The sequence below is a fragment of the Suricata suricatta genome, chromosome 17 (assembly GCF_006229205.1).
Source record: "Suricata suricatta isolate VVHF042 chromosome 17, meerkat_22Aug2017_6uvM2_HiC, whole genome shotgun sequence".
In the NCBI taxonomy this organism is placed as follows: domain Eukaryota; kingdom Metazoa; phylum Chordata; class Mammalia; order Carnivora; family Herpestidae; genus Suricata; species Suricata suricatta.
In genome coordinates this window covers 1,969,142-1,983,697 of record NC_043716.1, presented here as the reverse complement: position 1 = coordinate 1,983,697, position 14,556 = coordinate 1,969,142, and the positions used below count along the sequence as shown (strand labels likewise).

Below are 14,556 nucleotides of genomic sequence, written 5' to 3'. Positions count from 1 at the left end.
GCCTGGCGCGGGTCCCGGCCCGCCCACACCGTGCCCGGGTCCCCCGGGCCGACTCGCCGGGCCCCGCAATCGCGGCTGGCGGCCCCTGCTCGGCCCGGCCAGGCCCCGAGAACCGCTTCTCCCGTCCTTTCCCTCTCCCCTCCTTCACACCCTGTTTCCAGCCTCTTTCAAAGAACCTCTCACCCCTTCCAGACTTCCTCCTCGGTGCCCTGTCCCCCGCGCCCCCTCGCGCCAGGTCACCTCTCTCAGCCAGAGCCCCACCCTTCAAAGGAATCAGCCTCACGTGGAGATATCCTGCCTAGGCGCTGGGAGTATAGGCTAAACAGGACAAAGTCCCCGTGTCCTAGCAGGGAGAGAGCTTCCGAGCCCCCACAGGGAGCAAGGCAGGGTGGCATTGGAGCTTTGAAACGGAGCCAGGGCAGTTTAAACTGGGGGCTCAGTCCGCTAAGCGTCGGACTTCCGCTCAGGTCAGGATCTCACAGTTCATGTGCTGACAGCTCAGAGCCTGGAGCGTGCTTCGGATTCCGTGTCTCTGTCTCTCCCCCACTTTCTTTCTCTCTCAAAAATAAGTAAACATTTAAAACGTTTTAAAAACAAATGGAGCCAGGGCAGAGAGGTGTTGATGGTGCAGGAAGTTAGCCCCCAGCCTGGACCAAATCTAAAATGGGAGGGAGTGGTGGTTTCCCAGCGCTGAACGTTGCTCCTGAGAGGGACCTTTCGGGCCGAGTGTGGGAGTCTTGTGTGTGGGTGCAGGGCAGGGAGACAGTGCTTGGGAGCCCCATCTCTTGGGACACGCCTCCCCATCACTGGCATTTAAGTGGCCTCGTGCTGGCCTAAGCCTCCTTTCCCCCATGTGGCCTCCGTACGCTGCTCCTGGACTGTGACTGCAGAAGCAAGTCCAGGACTTGGCAGAAGGCTCCGAGGAGGACCGTCCCTCTCCCTTTCCTTCAGGGGCCCCGGGGAAGAGCTCACCAGTCTCCGGAAGGATGCGTGGGTGGCCCCCAGAGTCCCCCGGAGGGAAGAGCCTGCCTCATCTTGGTAAACACACAGGGTATCCCAGCACTGATGGAAACTTTTCCCGGTTCACAGATCTACCTGTTTGATGTTCTTGCCAATCCTCCTGCCCTCCAGCCAGGCCCGCTCAGCACACTCTAATTGCTGCCTCCACATCTGTTGCTCTTGATACACCGCGGGCTCCATCTGGTAGGGGTGAGTCTGTCACCCTGGTGTCCGAGGACAGTGCAGTGCCCGTTGTTTGGGAAGATGTCTGCTCAGTCATATTGTCCTCCCTTTGTAGGTGATTTGCCTTTTTCTCGCTGCTTCTGAGATATCATTGGTGGGGCGCCTGGGTGTCTCAGTCGGTTAAGCATCTGACTCTTGGTTTCGGCTCAGGTCATGATCCCACAGTTCATGAGTTTGAGCCCCACGTCTGTTGGGCTCTACCCTGTGCAGAGCCTGCTTGAAATTCTCTCTCTCCATTTCTCTGCCCTGCTTGTGCTTTCTCTCTCTCAAAATAAATAAATAAACTTTTTTAAAAAGTGTCAAAATTTTGGGGCGCCTGGATGGCTCAGTTGGTTGAGCATCTGACTTTGGCTCAGGTCATGATCTCACGGTTCGTGGGTTCAAGCCCCACGTGGGGCTCTGTGCTGACAGCTAGCTCAGAGCCTGGAGCCTGTCTTCAGATGCTCTGTTTCCCTCTCTCTCTGACCCTCCCCTGCTCACACTGTCTCTCTCTCTCTCTCTCAAAAATAAATAAAAACATTAAAAAATTTTTAAGTGTCAAAAGTTCTATTAAAAAAAAAGCTACTTAAAGGTATTGGGGTTTTGTAGTTCTTTACAAAGTACCAAGGAATAGATTCTTTTTTATTTATTCTCTTAGCATTTGTATTTCCTGTATCTGTGAATTCATATCTTTCATCAGTTTGGGGAAATTCTCAGCTAGTATCTCCTCAAATATTATTTTTCCTCCATTCTTTGGTCCTTTGGGGACTATGGTTAGAGGTATGCTAGACCTCTTAGGGGCCCCTGGATGACCCAGTCAGTGAAGCAACTGACTCTCAATTTCAGCTCAGGTCATGATCTCACAGTGTGTGTGAGTTCAAGCCCCATGTCGGGGTCTGTGCTGACAGTGTGGAGTCTGCTTGGGATTCTCTCTCCCTCTCTCTCCCTGCCCTTCCCCCACTCATTTCCTCTCCCTCCCTTCCCCCCCTCAAAATAAATAAACTTAAAAAAAATGTCCTTCCCGGCGGTGGCGACCTGCCCGCGAGGACATGCCCCTCGCGGAGGGCCTCCTGCGCCCGTCCCCGGAAGAGGAGAAGAGGAGGCACAAGACGCAGCGCCTGGTGCGGACCCCCAGCTCCTACTTCTCGGGCGCGCAGTGCCCGGGCTGCTGCCAAGTCACCCCCGGGGTCAGCCCCGCGCAGACGGCGCTGCTGTGTGTGGGCTGCTCCCCCGCCCTGCGCCAGCCACTGGAGGGAAAGCCAGGCTCCTTCCGACGGAAGCAGCACTCAAAGCACCCGAGTCAACATGCCTGGGGAACTAACCCAAGAGACAGATTGTGGATACGTTAAAAAGAAAATCTCTCTAGACCTTTTCAGCCTGTCCTCCAGGTCATTCTGCTTCTCTTCTGCATCTTTCGATCTTTGTGTCCCTGTGACCCCATTCAGGTCGACCTTCCAGATCACTCATTCTCTCTATTTCCATCTGAGGTGCTGTGTAATCCAGACACTGAACGTTTTTGTCATTGTTACATCCATATGAACGTTACTATATTTCGTATGCTGACGGTACTTTATTGAGGTATAACTTACATTCAGTAACATTCCCAGATTTAATTGTGTGGCTCAATGCAGGGCAGCCAATATACATAAAGACTCAGAACATGTCAATCATCCCAGAAACTCGCCTCGTGCCCATTTTTGGTCAGTTTCACTTTCCAGAGACAACCGCTGTTCTGATTTTTAAAACACAAATTTCACTGTTGCTTGCTCCCCACCTTCTTATCAACAGAGTCACACGCTGTTTATATTTGCATTTGGCTTCTTTGACTCACATGTTTTTGAGATTCATCTTGATGTTACCCAAGATCCAGGTGGGAAACCCACGTCCCCATGAGGTTCTTCGAGGAATAACGTGTAACACCTGATTTTTCTCTGAATGTCCAGTGTCTTCTCAGACCTGGTTGCCCTAGAGGGGTCTCCTGGAACTTGAACGTGTGAGTGAAGAGCCTGTGGGGATGTGTGAAGGCAGACGCAGCCAGAGAGGTCGGTGGAAGCCAGACCAGGCATCAGTTCATCCTTCCGTGAGCTTTCACTGTGCCAGGTTTTGGGGACCCGAGTGAACAAGGAGACAGGATCCTTGCCCTGGTTGGATTCATTCCACAGCGCCTTGGGGAGCACGGTCAGGAGCTCCGGCCTTGCCCGAGGGCTCTGATAACCACGGGGAGGTTTGAACAGAGGAGCGACAGAACCAGCCTGCTACCGTAAGAGGCTGGGGAAGGTGAGGGAGAAGGAGCAGGGAGTTCAGGGAAGAGATGTTTCCATTGGTTCCGGAGACAGAGGCTCCTGCACAGGCCTTGGCGACGGGATGGAGAGGAGGAGGCGAAGACGGGGCGTCAGTGACCGGACCCCGGAACGAGGTCCTCTGCTCCAGGGGACACCAGACACAGAGGCTCAGCCCCCCTTCTGTCTTTAGCTTGGACAAGTCCCAGGGAACCGGAGAGGCCTCTTCATTCCTCCGCTTCTCCCGATTCATCTCTCGCTTTTGGACTTAAACGTCTCTCCTCCCTGCCTGTGTGAGGAAGCACTGCCTGACCACCCCCAGGGCACCCCTTCTAAGCCAAGGTGGGGCGCCCTGCTCACTCTGCAACCTGGAGGCCCAGGTCTGGCATCCCTCCTGCCCCCCAGCCTCCGCCCTGCCCTGCGGGCTCCGCATCCCAGAAGGATGAGCACATTCACACCACCAGCCAAGTCTTTCCCCACAGAGCAGGGAAGCAGCCGGGTAAGCAGAGAGGCCCCGGGACCCTGCCCATCAACTGCCGTGGGTTCGGGTCGCGGGTAGAGCCCCTCCTTCTGCAAGAGACACTCCCCGCCTTTTGGGAGCCACATTCGTGCCCCGTGAGCGCCTACTTTCCTGCTCTGATCTCCAAGATCACTGGGCTCTCCCCTTCCATCCTACCTGTGCCAACTCTCAACAAGGAAAAGCACCTCTCTCTCTTCGGAGCCTTTGGGTGGCTCTTCCCTCTGCTTGGAAGTCCTCCCACCCCCGGCCCCGTCTAGCTGAGCGCAGGAAGCCTAACCCTCCCTCGTCAGCTCCCTTCCCCTGAACCCCAAGATCCCTGTGCTTTCCCGTCATTGCACTCACTGCTCTTGTAGAATTTGCCAGTAACTTGTCTGTCTGCCTTGCTAGATTCTGAGCCCCGGGTAGAAAAAGGACTTTATCCTGCCTGGGTATCGCTGTGTCCGGCGCCTGGCTCGTACGCACAGTGCTCAGTAACCTTTGTGGAACAGGGGGGTGAGACAATGTCATCTAGGTAGGGTGAAGCCAAGGAGACTTTTGTGACCCTAGGAGCTCCTGTGCCTGTAGTGATGGGGACAGGAGTGCGAGACCTCCTCGTAAACATTCTGTGGTCGCCCCCTCCCCGCTTCCTCCCTGTTTGCCCCACATGGTCGGCTCTCCCTAGACCGTTGGGTGAAACCCTCCTGGGAAGGTCCCATCCTTCCAAGTCTGCATTTGCCTCGCTAGGTTTTAGAGTCTCCAGCCCCATAGCTGTCGGTTTGCTTTTCGAAGGGGAAGCGCTCCTGAATCCACCCTATTCCTTCCGGCCCACGAGGAGCTGAAGGTCTGTCTTCAAGGTCATGGTATCTCAGACCCCACCTCGGGAGCCTGACCGCCTGGGACTCGATCACTTACAAGCTACTTCCCATTTCTGGGCCTCTCTTTCCTCCTCTTCATGATGCATCTGTTAGGAGTACGTACGCTTGGTGTCGTTGGAGAATTACCCGTGTCTCTGTGGATGGTAGCCAGTCTGCGAAGTGTATATGGCGCCTTCCACAGTGACTAGGGCTCATCTGTAATCAGAGTGACTTACTCATCAAGTAATCAGAGTGGCGTTGCAGACAGAATGGCGTGTGACTTCTGAGTCAAGCTCGTACAAGACAGGATTCTGCGCTGCTCGCTTGGACCCCTCACTCTGCAGGAGCCGAGCCACCAGATCATGAGGACGCTCAGATAGCCCTGCGGAGAGGCTCCCCCAGCCAAGGGACTGAGGCCTCTTGCCAACAAGCCAACACCAAGCTGCCGGGCATGTGAGTGGGCCATCTCGAAAGATGACCCTCCAGTTCCAGTCAGACTTTAGACTTCCGCGTCTCTGACAGACATCTTGACAGCGGCCCCTCATGGAAAACCATGAGCCGGAACCACCCAGCGAGGCTGCTCCTGAATTTCTGATCCACAGAGACTATGAGATGATGTCTATTGTTTTAGACAGTTAAGCTTTGGCATAATTTGTTATGCAGCTTTAGCTGACTAGCTGGGTCTGACACGTTGTGTCTCCATACATGTTAGCCATCATTACGTTGATTTTACAGGTATGGGGCACCCGGGGGGCTCAGTCAGTTACGTGGTCAACTCTTGGTTTCCACTCAGGTCATGAACTCACAGTTCATGAGTTCAAGCCCGGCGTCGGGCTCTGCAAAGGCAGTATGGAGCCTGCTTGGGAGTCTCTCTCTCTCTGCCCCCTCCTGCATGCTCTCTCTCTCTCAAAATAAAGAAATAAACTTAAAACAAATTGTTTTTACAAGTAGGAAGGCTGAGGCTGAGGCAGGTGAGTGATGCTCCTCGTGCACGTAGCTGGGAGGTGACACAGTCAGTGACGTCGTGAACCCAGGCCCATAAGTGCCCAGTTCCAGGCTCCTTTTTCCTCTCCGCACTGTTCCAGTTATCGACTGGTGGGCAGTAATGTCTCCTGGTGTAAACCAACCATGGGATCGTGCTCCTGGGCTTTGAGAGTCTGGAACTCCCACAGGACAGTGTGGGGATGGATTTGCTCTGTCCTCCTGGGTCTGGGGCCATAGTTGGAAAAACTCAAGTTTGTGGGTGACCTGACCTTTGTGGGCTATAATATGGCTCTGGGGTGGCAGTAGATGTTGCCTTTTGACCTACAACGCCCCCCCCCCCCGCCGGGGGACTGTGCCCATCTTCAATGCATGGTGACTGGGTCTCAGAGTGAATGTCCCAAGGAGCAGAGGGCCTTGGTCCAGGAAGTGACCCAGCTCACTTCTGCCTCATCTACAGTCCTAGAGCCCAGGTTCAAGGGGAAGATAAAGAGACCCTACCTCCTGACAGGGGAGGCGTTGTTTAAAATGGCCATTGTTGGGGCACCTGGGTGGCTCAGTTGGTTGAGCCTCCGGCTTCAGCTCAGGTCATGATCTCGCGGTTCATGGGTTTGAGCCCCGCATCGGGCTCTGTGCTGACAGCTGGGAGCCTGGAGCCTGCTTCGGATTCTGTGTCTCCATCTCACTGCCCTCCCCTGCTTGTGCTCTGTCTCTGTCTCTCAAAAATAAATAAAACATTAAAAATAACAATTTAAAAAAACCCTTAGAATTAAACAAAATAAATAAAACGGCCATTGTTTATAGAGGCTTCGTAGCCCCTCTTATTTGGTGAGGGCTCAGGAAAACCAGTCTGGGCGTTGAGAAGACCACGGGCCCCCCAGCCTCCTGCGCCACAGGGTCACAGGGAGCCCGTGCGTGGGGTGTGTGTCACGAAGGTTCAGAAAGGAAGGGACCGGGATCCTCAGAGACGCTTCCTGGTGTCACCATGGCCCGGCTCTGGGGAAACAAAGGCAAACCCTTAGGTAGTGACTTTGGAGGGTAGCGCAGGATGGAGAGGGGAGATTCTTGAGACCCTCCGCCCCCCTCCCCATGTCAGTGCCACATGACAGCTGTCTAGACCAGGGACGCTACCCTGCCTCGGGAGCTCGGAGAAGGCTTCTCGGAAGAGGTGATGTGTGAGCCAAAGGAGAAGGGCGTCCTGGGTGTGGGAACAAGCCTAGGCGAAGGCAAGGAACCACGAGAAAACAGAGTGGGCGACTACACGTGCTTCAGCGCCGCTGCCGGGCGGGCAGAGCGGAGAGCGAAAGCTCCAGGGCCACGGGGCTTCCCGATGAGCAGGAGGAGTGCGCCAGGAGAGGAGGGGACGTCCCTTCCTCTGGGTGCTGCCATTAGCCCTGAGGGAGATCACGAGGGGGTGGGGGGTTCTGGGAGGAAGGTGGGTTTGGCCTTGTGGGCTCTGATGGGCTTGTGCGGCATTCGGACTGAGTTTCCACTTACAACCAAGGTCTGGCATAAGGACCAAATAAGACGTGGGGAGCTGCTGATGGAGAGCCTTGAATGTCAGGGTCAAGGGCCAGGTCTGCTGTATTCCATAGGCAAGAAGGGTCAGGGAAGGGTTTTAAGTGAGAGGTTGCGAAGGCTAATACTTAACGGTGGCCCGTTATGTGCTGGGCGCAGCCCCAAGCGTCATGTATATGAACTCCTTCTGACCTGACAGTAATCCTGGACGTTCAGTGCCCCTGTGTCTCGTGGAAGTGAAGATATCATCAATTGTAATGTATCACATTATGCCGTGAGATGTCTTCGAGTTCAGACAGATTCTTCAGGGCTGTTAAAATGTAAATAGGAAAAAAAAAAGCCATAGAATCCATGAAATATATGACCTGCATTTAAACTATGAGTTGGCGGGGGTGGGGGGGCGCCTGGGTGGCTCCGTCGGTTGGATGACCTACTTCAGCTCAGGTCATGATCTCGCGGTCTGTGAGTTCAAGCCCCAAGACGGGCTCTGTGCTGACAGCTTGGAGTCTGGAGCCTGCTTCGGATTCTGTGTCTCCCTCTCTCTCTGTCCTTCCCCGGCTCACTCTCTCAAAAATAAACAAACTAAAACAAAATTTAAAAATTAATTAAATAAATAAATATGGGTGGCTCAGTCTGTTAAGCATCCTACTCCTTCTTTTTTAATGTTTATTTTTGAGAGACAACGTGAGCAGGGGGAGGGGCGGAGAGAGAGGAGAAAAGGTCGATCTGAAGCAGGCTCTGTGGAGAGCGGACAGCCCCATGCTGGGCTCGAACTCGAACCAAACCATGAGATCATGACCTGAGCGGAAGTCAGACGCTTCACCAGCAGAGCCTCCCGGGTGGCCCAGCATCCTCCTCTTGGGTTTGGTTCAGGGTATGATCTCACCGCCACGAGATGGAGCCCTGAGTCAGGCTTTGCGCTGGGCATAGAGCCTGCTTCGGATACTCTCTCTCCCCGCCTCTCTCTCTCAAACTAAAGAAACTTTAAAACACACGGAAACAGGTATAGATAAGTTAAGCAACTCGCCCGAGGTGCCGTGGGACCCGGAGGCAGGACTTGAACCCAGAAGCCCCCAAAGCCCAGGTATTTAAGCATCCTTCGATGATGGGGGATCAGCAACAACGTGGGTGTGACAAAGGCCAGTGTGGCTGCTGCCGGTGCGGTGCATGGGAGGGGCGTGGCGGTCAGACGGCATATTCAGGACACTGGAGCCCACCGTGAGAGGACAGGAGGGGGGACACACAGGACAGAGGTCCCTCGAGAACGGGCAGGCCTGGCTGACCCGCTGCATGCTGGGTGTGACAACGGGGACAGCTCCAGTGCGCTGAGGCCGGAAAGCAGGTGCGGCACAGGTGGGTGAGGCAGCTACTGCAGACCAGGGGGGGGCGCCAGGGGCGGGGGGGGGGGGGGAAGCTGTGGTGCCCGGGCAGTCAGGAGCCGCAGCCTCTCATCCCAGGCTGGGCGGGATGCCTGGCACCTGCCGCGTGCCCACTAAGCGCCTGTCAAATGAATGGATGTGAGTTGTTGTAGGATCCTAACGGGGCAAGTTGTAAGAACTTGGCATATGCTCTTAGGGTCTTTTCCTTCCTTTCCTCTTTCTCTCTTTCTCCTTCCTTTTCGTATAAAATGGAAGATGGACTAGAATGTGTAAAATAATATTGAACGTACTTTCCTAGAAGGGGTAGGCACCATCCCATTCCCAGGACCTTTACAAGCACCCCAAAAACAGTGCTTTGAGCCTTAGCTGGTTGTAAGGTAGATTAACTCAGGCCCCACTTGACACCACTAAATTCAGAATGTCTGGATCTTGGGGCGCCTGGGGGGCTCAGTTGGTTGAGCGTCTGACTTTGGCTCAGGAGATGATCTCACAGCTCATGGGTTCGAGCCCCACGTCGGGCTCTGTGCTGACAGCTCAGAGCCTGGAGCTGCTTCCAGTCCTGTGTCTCTCTCTTTCTCTGCTCCTCCCCTGCTCATAATCTGTCTGTCTCTCAAAAATAAATACATATTAAAAAAATTAAAAAAAAAAAAAGAACGTCTGCATCCAAGGCCTAGGTGATTCTGGTGTGCAGGCGGATGAGAACATCCGCCCCGGAGCCTCTCGGTACCCAGTTTGAAAACCACCAGGCTAGGGGTGGGTCCGGATCCTTCCAGGCCTCGGCCCTCGGACTGAGACATGGGGCTGGCGACAGGCCTCTCTTTTTGTGTTTCATCTTCCACCTACACGACGAAAAACTCCTGATAGCCAGTGACCTGATGCCAGGGCTTCTGAACTACATACAATGGCCGTGCGGGGCAGGTCCTCCGGGGTCCGGCAGCCCCCCGGTGCGCACCCCCTAAATGCCAGCAGCACATCCCCCGATCGAAGCAATCCAACATGTCTCCAGATGTTGAGAAACGTCTCTTGGGACGAACTCCCCCAGTTGAGAACCACCGGGCTACGCCCAGTGTCCCGTCCCCCCTCTGCCCTCCCCAGTTGCAGACGGAGGCCAGGCAGGGGGTGGAGGCCAGTTAAGAGCAGGTTTACTTGATCTTGGCAGGAGGGAGGCCTCTGTGGGAGGCCAATGCTTCACAATGCTAAATGGAGGGACAGCATGCCAGCAGGCTGACTGATGTGGTCGCAACTCTGAAGGGAGGGAGTTTTCCAGAACCCTCATTCCCGGATTCCCAATCAGTCATGGGAGGGCCAAGAGTAGCTTCTGGGGCAGACGGCCCCCGCTTTCCGAGAATAGGCAGAAAGGGGTGTGAGAGCGGCGGTGTGTGTGTGTGTGTGTGTGTGTAAGGGATTCTTTCCTTCCGTAGACATTTTCCTGGAATCAGTGACGGCTCCTGTCTCATTAGTTGAGGGCTGGAGGGCAGGAACTTTCCAGCTGTGGGTCCCTGGGTCCCTGGAGGCCATCTGACTCTGGGATCACGGAGACGGCTGGATTTCGGGGTCTGGAAGGCTGAGCCTTTGGGATTGGGAGTAAGGGGCTGGCGGGTCCCTTCCAAGAGACGTGGGGGCTGGGAGGCCGTCACTGCCTTCACATGTCACTTTTTGCTTTGAAGTGTCTGGACCTGAAGGGACACAGAGAATGGGGGGCCTGGGAAGGGCAGGGCACGGCAGGCCACCGGGAGGAGAGGACGAAGGGATGGCAGTGGAAGGTACTGGGGGGTCAAGGGTGGCCTCCGCCCCCATCTGCCCACTCACTCCACCACGAGGCTCAGGAGGCCCAGGAGCAGGACAGTTGTGAAGACCGAGAGGAGCAGGATCCTGGCCTCCCGGAGATCGTGGCTTCCTGCAGGGAACCCAGGAGGCAGTGAGTGATCCTGGGCACCTCGCTAGTCCTCACGTAGGGGGAGCCTAAGAGCTCAGAGATCTGAGCAGGGGTGAGGGAGCGCGGGGAGTGGAACCTGGGAGGCAGCGCTTCCGAGGCCAGCAGTGTGCAGGGAAGCTCTCGCAGGTGGAACAGTTGTACAAGACGGTGCTGCCCCCTGCAGGAGACAGCCGGGCCAGAGCTGGGCCGGGGAGCCCCGGCTCCCACCTTCCGGCGCACCCCGTTACCTCCCGCACCACCGTCAGGCTCTCCTCGGGACCCCAGACACCCTGCCCTCACCTAACCCTATCCCTTTCTACTCACGGCAGGCAGGAGCACAGAGAGCTGAAACCAGAGATGAGGAGGGGTGAGGGGAGAGGAGATGCTCAGCCACACACACACCCCTTCACCCCAGAGCCGGGCACCCCGGGTCCCTGCCCACGTTTGTACCTTCCCCAGTGTACTCCGGAAGCTTGACCTTCTGCAGCCATTGCCAATATAAAGGGAGTGATGAGGGAGACCCTTTGATCTCTGGGGAGACAGGGAGCAGCTGTGTGGCCCAGGGCCTCCTGCCCCTTCACGGGCACCTCCCTCCGGGCACCTCCCTCCGGGCACAGGGTCACAGCTTGCAGTCTCCACCCTTCCTGGCCTCCCCAGTCCCCTCCTCCCATCTCCCTCCCTGCTGCCCATCCCAGCCCCTAGGTCACGCCTTCGCCCTTGATCTCACCCATGACCCTCAGGACTCTGTGAGTCTTCTCTATGACTTTGTTCACGGACACCTCATCTGTGGAAATGGGCAAGGACCTGTGGCTCTTTCCGGACTTTCCCTGGGCTGGGGACGCAAGTGGTGGCTGAGGGGCTCAGCCGGGAGGCCACACGCTGCCGGCCTGGCCCTGGAGTCGGATCTTACCTAAGGCAAAGGCCGGGAAGTTCCAGGAAGCCTCACAGTTCTTCCAGCGAGTCTCCACCTGGCTACAGAGTCGAGCCAGGCGGCCCAACAAGTCACGTTCTGAGAGGTGGCAGAGGACACAGGCCTGGGCGGTTCCCAGGAAACCCCCCCCTAGCGCTAGTAGCCACAGGAGGCCCGCGGCAGGTGGCGGAGAGAGGCTGGCCCCATGTAGGCTGGGGAGGCCTTTGAATGCTGCGATCCTGGATCTAGCCCTCTGCCTGGAAGTTCTAGACTGTTCTGGGATTCTAGAGCATCCTGGAACAGAACCACCACTCCAGCTCTGGCTACAGCAAAGCGGGGGCCCAAGGACCTGGGGACCAGAAGAAGACTGGGCTTCTGCCACAGAGGGGGCAGCACCCCCTCCCCCCACCCGGCCCCCAGCAGCAGGCTTTACAAGCTTGAGGTTCCAGAAAGCAATTTTATTTTTCTTGTAAGTTCGTGACCAGCGAGCGATAAATAGTGAGTGAGTCCTCCAGTGAAGACGTTGTGCATGAGGATCCCATCCCTCGGGGACCCAGAAATCCCATCCATTCCCACATCCTCCCCCCAACTCTCCCGCCCCTCCTCTGTTCATCTCCCCTCTGCCCTGGGCAGCCTTGGGCCTTCCCAGCTATCTCCTAGCAACATGCCCACGTTGCCTTAGCAACCAAGAGTTCTATACAGGCCTCAAAGGGCCAGCTGGGCCCAGTGACTTCCCACACCTCTCACCAGGAAGGTCCTGGTGACTCGGACCTCCCCAGGCCCCTCCTTCCAACGCACGCACACATGCATGCACGTACACACACACACACACACACCCTTGTGATTCAACTACTAATTCTCACTCACACCCATACGGCAGACATACCCGGAGCCAAAGCAGTTGCTAGGCAACCCCAAACAGGCCTGGGCAGGCAGAGACCACGGAGAGATCAGCACACAGACGGGAGGCCGGATGTCACAGGCCCACCCGTGGCTCAGACCTGCTGGCCGACACGTCAGCGTGCACCCATGAAGGCAGGCAGGCCAAGGCCAAGAAGATGCCACCCTCTTCCCAAAGGCCAGCTCCACCATCAATAGAGGGTCCTTTAAAAACATGGCTTTCTAGAGTATGGGGCTCTGGGCCCATAGTAAATGGGGATTCTCCTCCCTCCCTTGGGCCAACCTAGGGTCGGGCGTAGCCTTCCTTTCTCCCTCAGTAGGTGACTTGAGACAGACCAAAGGATCCCCTCCCCATATTCCAGAATGTTCTGGTCTGTCTTCAGTCAGGCCTGGCCAGGCCATCAGCTGCAGAGGCCACAGTCCAGGAGGCCACATCAGAGCAATTCAAAGTTCCCCTTTCTCCCACACTTCAGTGTCCCCCCAGCGTTCTGCTAGGCCTAGCCGGGCAGAGAGGTGTCCCTACTTCTCTAACCCTTGAATACTGAGCTCCAGCAAGGAGACACTGGAGGCCCCCAGCCTCGGGCAAGAGTAAGCCGGGGACTCTTTCTCGGCCTCCCAGGATTAGCACCAAGCCAAACCCTTCACATGGGTTGTGAGCCCCATCGGGTTCAGGTTCGGGAGTTCCTGCCCGCATCTGGGCTCCAGTCAGGGGCAGCCCTGACCCTCACAGCTCCAGAAGCAAAGCTAAGAAGAGGCTGTGGGGGCGGGGGCGGAGATTTCATTCCCTTTGCTGTCCGTTCTCTCCCTCCCCAGGGAGGGCTGTGTCCTCAGTGCCGCACAAAGCGCAGAGATCGGGAGTTGAGCAGGTCTTCGGGGTCAGGGAAGACGGAGTCTAGGCGGAAGCCGTGCTCCAGAGCCACCCGCAGCACCTCCTCCAGGAAGCCCGGCGTGCCCACCACCTCCCGGAGCCCTCCAGGCCCTCTAGTCCACAGAGGCTGCAGACCTAGTCTCCGGTACTCCACTTCGGGGAGCTCCGCGGGACACGGGGCCCACTCCAGGCGGAAGTGCGGGCCTCCCTCTGCCCTGTCCTCACTGGCCACACCGAATCGGGCCCGCATGGCACCCAGGCACTCGGGGTCGGTGCAGAAGATGTTGGCCCGGAAGGTATCCACCTGGGCAGAACTCAGCTCATAGTGGTGTGGCCCCCGGCGAGCGGAGAAGTGCACCAGGCGGGGGCTGGCATCGACATCTGCATGGAGCAGGGCGGCTGTGGGCACGGGGGTCCCCCGAGAGGTCTCCAGCTCCCGCAGGGCATCCAGGAGGGGCTGGATCTGGTAGAAGTCTGCCTCTGCCCTGAGAAGGGCCGTCTCCCCATACCCACGGGGCAGGTCCAGGCGGCCCAGCCGCAGGAAATTGAGGATGTGCCGGAAGGCTTTGCCATCTCGGTCGATGAAGTAGTGGCCACCTCCCTGGGAGTTGAGGTTGGGGGGGATGGGGGTGCCGGCCCTAAACATGGCCCCCAGCATGGAGTCTGGGAAGCGAGTCAGGGTCTCCAAAGTGGTGGAATAGAGTGTGCCCCCGACATTCAGGGTCACAGGGCCCCCAAAAGAGGGGGGCGAAGAGGGCACAGGAGGGGGCGAAATTTTGGGGGCGTACGGGAAACGAGAGAAGAAAACGCAACTCCTCAGAATCGGGTCCTGAGGTTCGTTCAGAGGCTCTCTGGGTTGGATGCACAGGTTGGAGCACAAGGCAGGAAGATTTAGGGCTCGCCCCCGCTACCTGGGTAGTGGGGGATGGTTTCCGGGCACAGACTCGGCCGGCCGAAAACAACAGAAGCCAGAGCGGGAAGGGAAATTTCGGCCCAGACGCATTCGACGCAGAACCGTGGGTCAGCGACTCTCTCCCGTGGTCTTCAGACAGCGGGCTTCCGGAGTCCAACCAGCAGGTGACGGTGGCGAGCACAGGCCGACACTTGGAAGGACCCAGCTTCCGAGCTCTCGGGTAGATGGCTGTCGCCGCGGTCGAGGCTGGCGCCGGGGGCCAGTCGGAGGCCCGGGAGGGCCTGGCTGCGGCGCGGGTCTCCGGCGGCCGAGGCGGGGC

General features: G+C 57.0%; 2 protein-coding genes and 1 long non-coding RNA gene across 3 annotated transcripts; all 3 read right to left on the bottom strand.

The window, feature by feature from the left end:
• Positions 1-6,629: 6,629 nt before the first annotated feature.
• LOC115282495 lies at positions 6,630-7,815 on the bottom strand. Its single transcript, XR_003904670.1, has 3 exons — positions 7,787-7,815; positions 7,545-7,662; positions 6,630-6,830 (listed from the first exon to the last, which is right to left on the bottom strand). It is a non-coding gene; the product is annotated as an uncharacterized LOC115282495 (long non-coding RNA).
• A 2,036-nt stretch (positions 7,816-9,851) lies between these two features.
• TMEM95 (transmembrane protein 95) lies at positions 9,852-11,763 on the bottom strand. The gene is given in 8 exon segments (XM_029928532.1): positions 9,852-10,407; positions 10,541-10,628; positions 10,744-10,824; positions 10,971-10,991; positions 11,097-11,177; positions 11,374-11,430; positions 11,557-11,745; positions 11,748-11,763. Coding segments are annotated over 8 exon segments (567 nt in total). The 3' UTR covers positions 9,852-10,373.
• A 230-nt stretch (positions 11,764-11,993) lies between these two features.
• On the bottom strand, positions 11,994-14,230 carry KCTD11 (potassium channel tetramerization domain containing 11). Its single transcript, XM_029928555.1, has one exon. The coding sequence runs from the start codon at positions 13,980-13,982 to the stop codon at positions 13,284-13,286; it is 699 nt and encodes a 232-aa protein (XP_029784415.1). The 5' UTR covers positions 13,983-14,230; the 3' UTR covers positions 11,994-13,283.
• Positions 14,231-14,556: the final 326 nt, after the last annotated feature.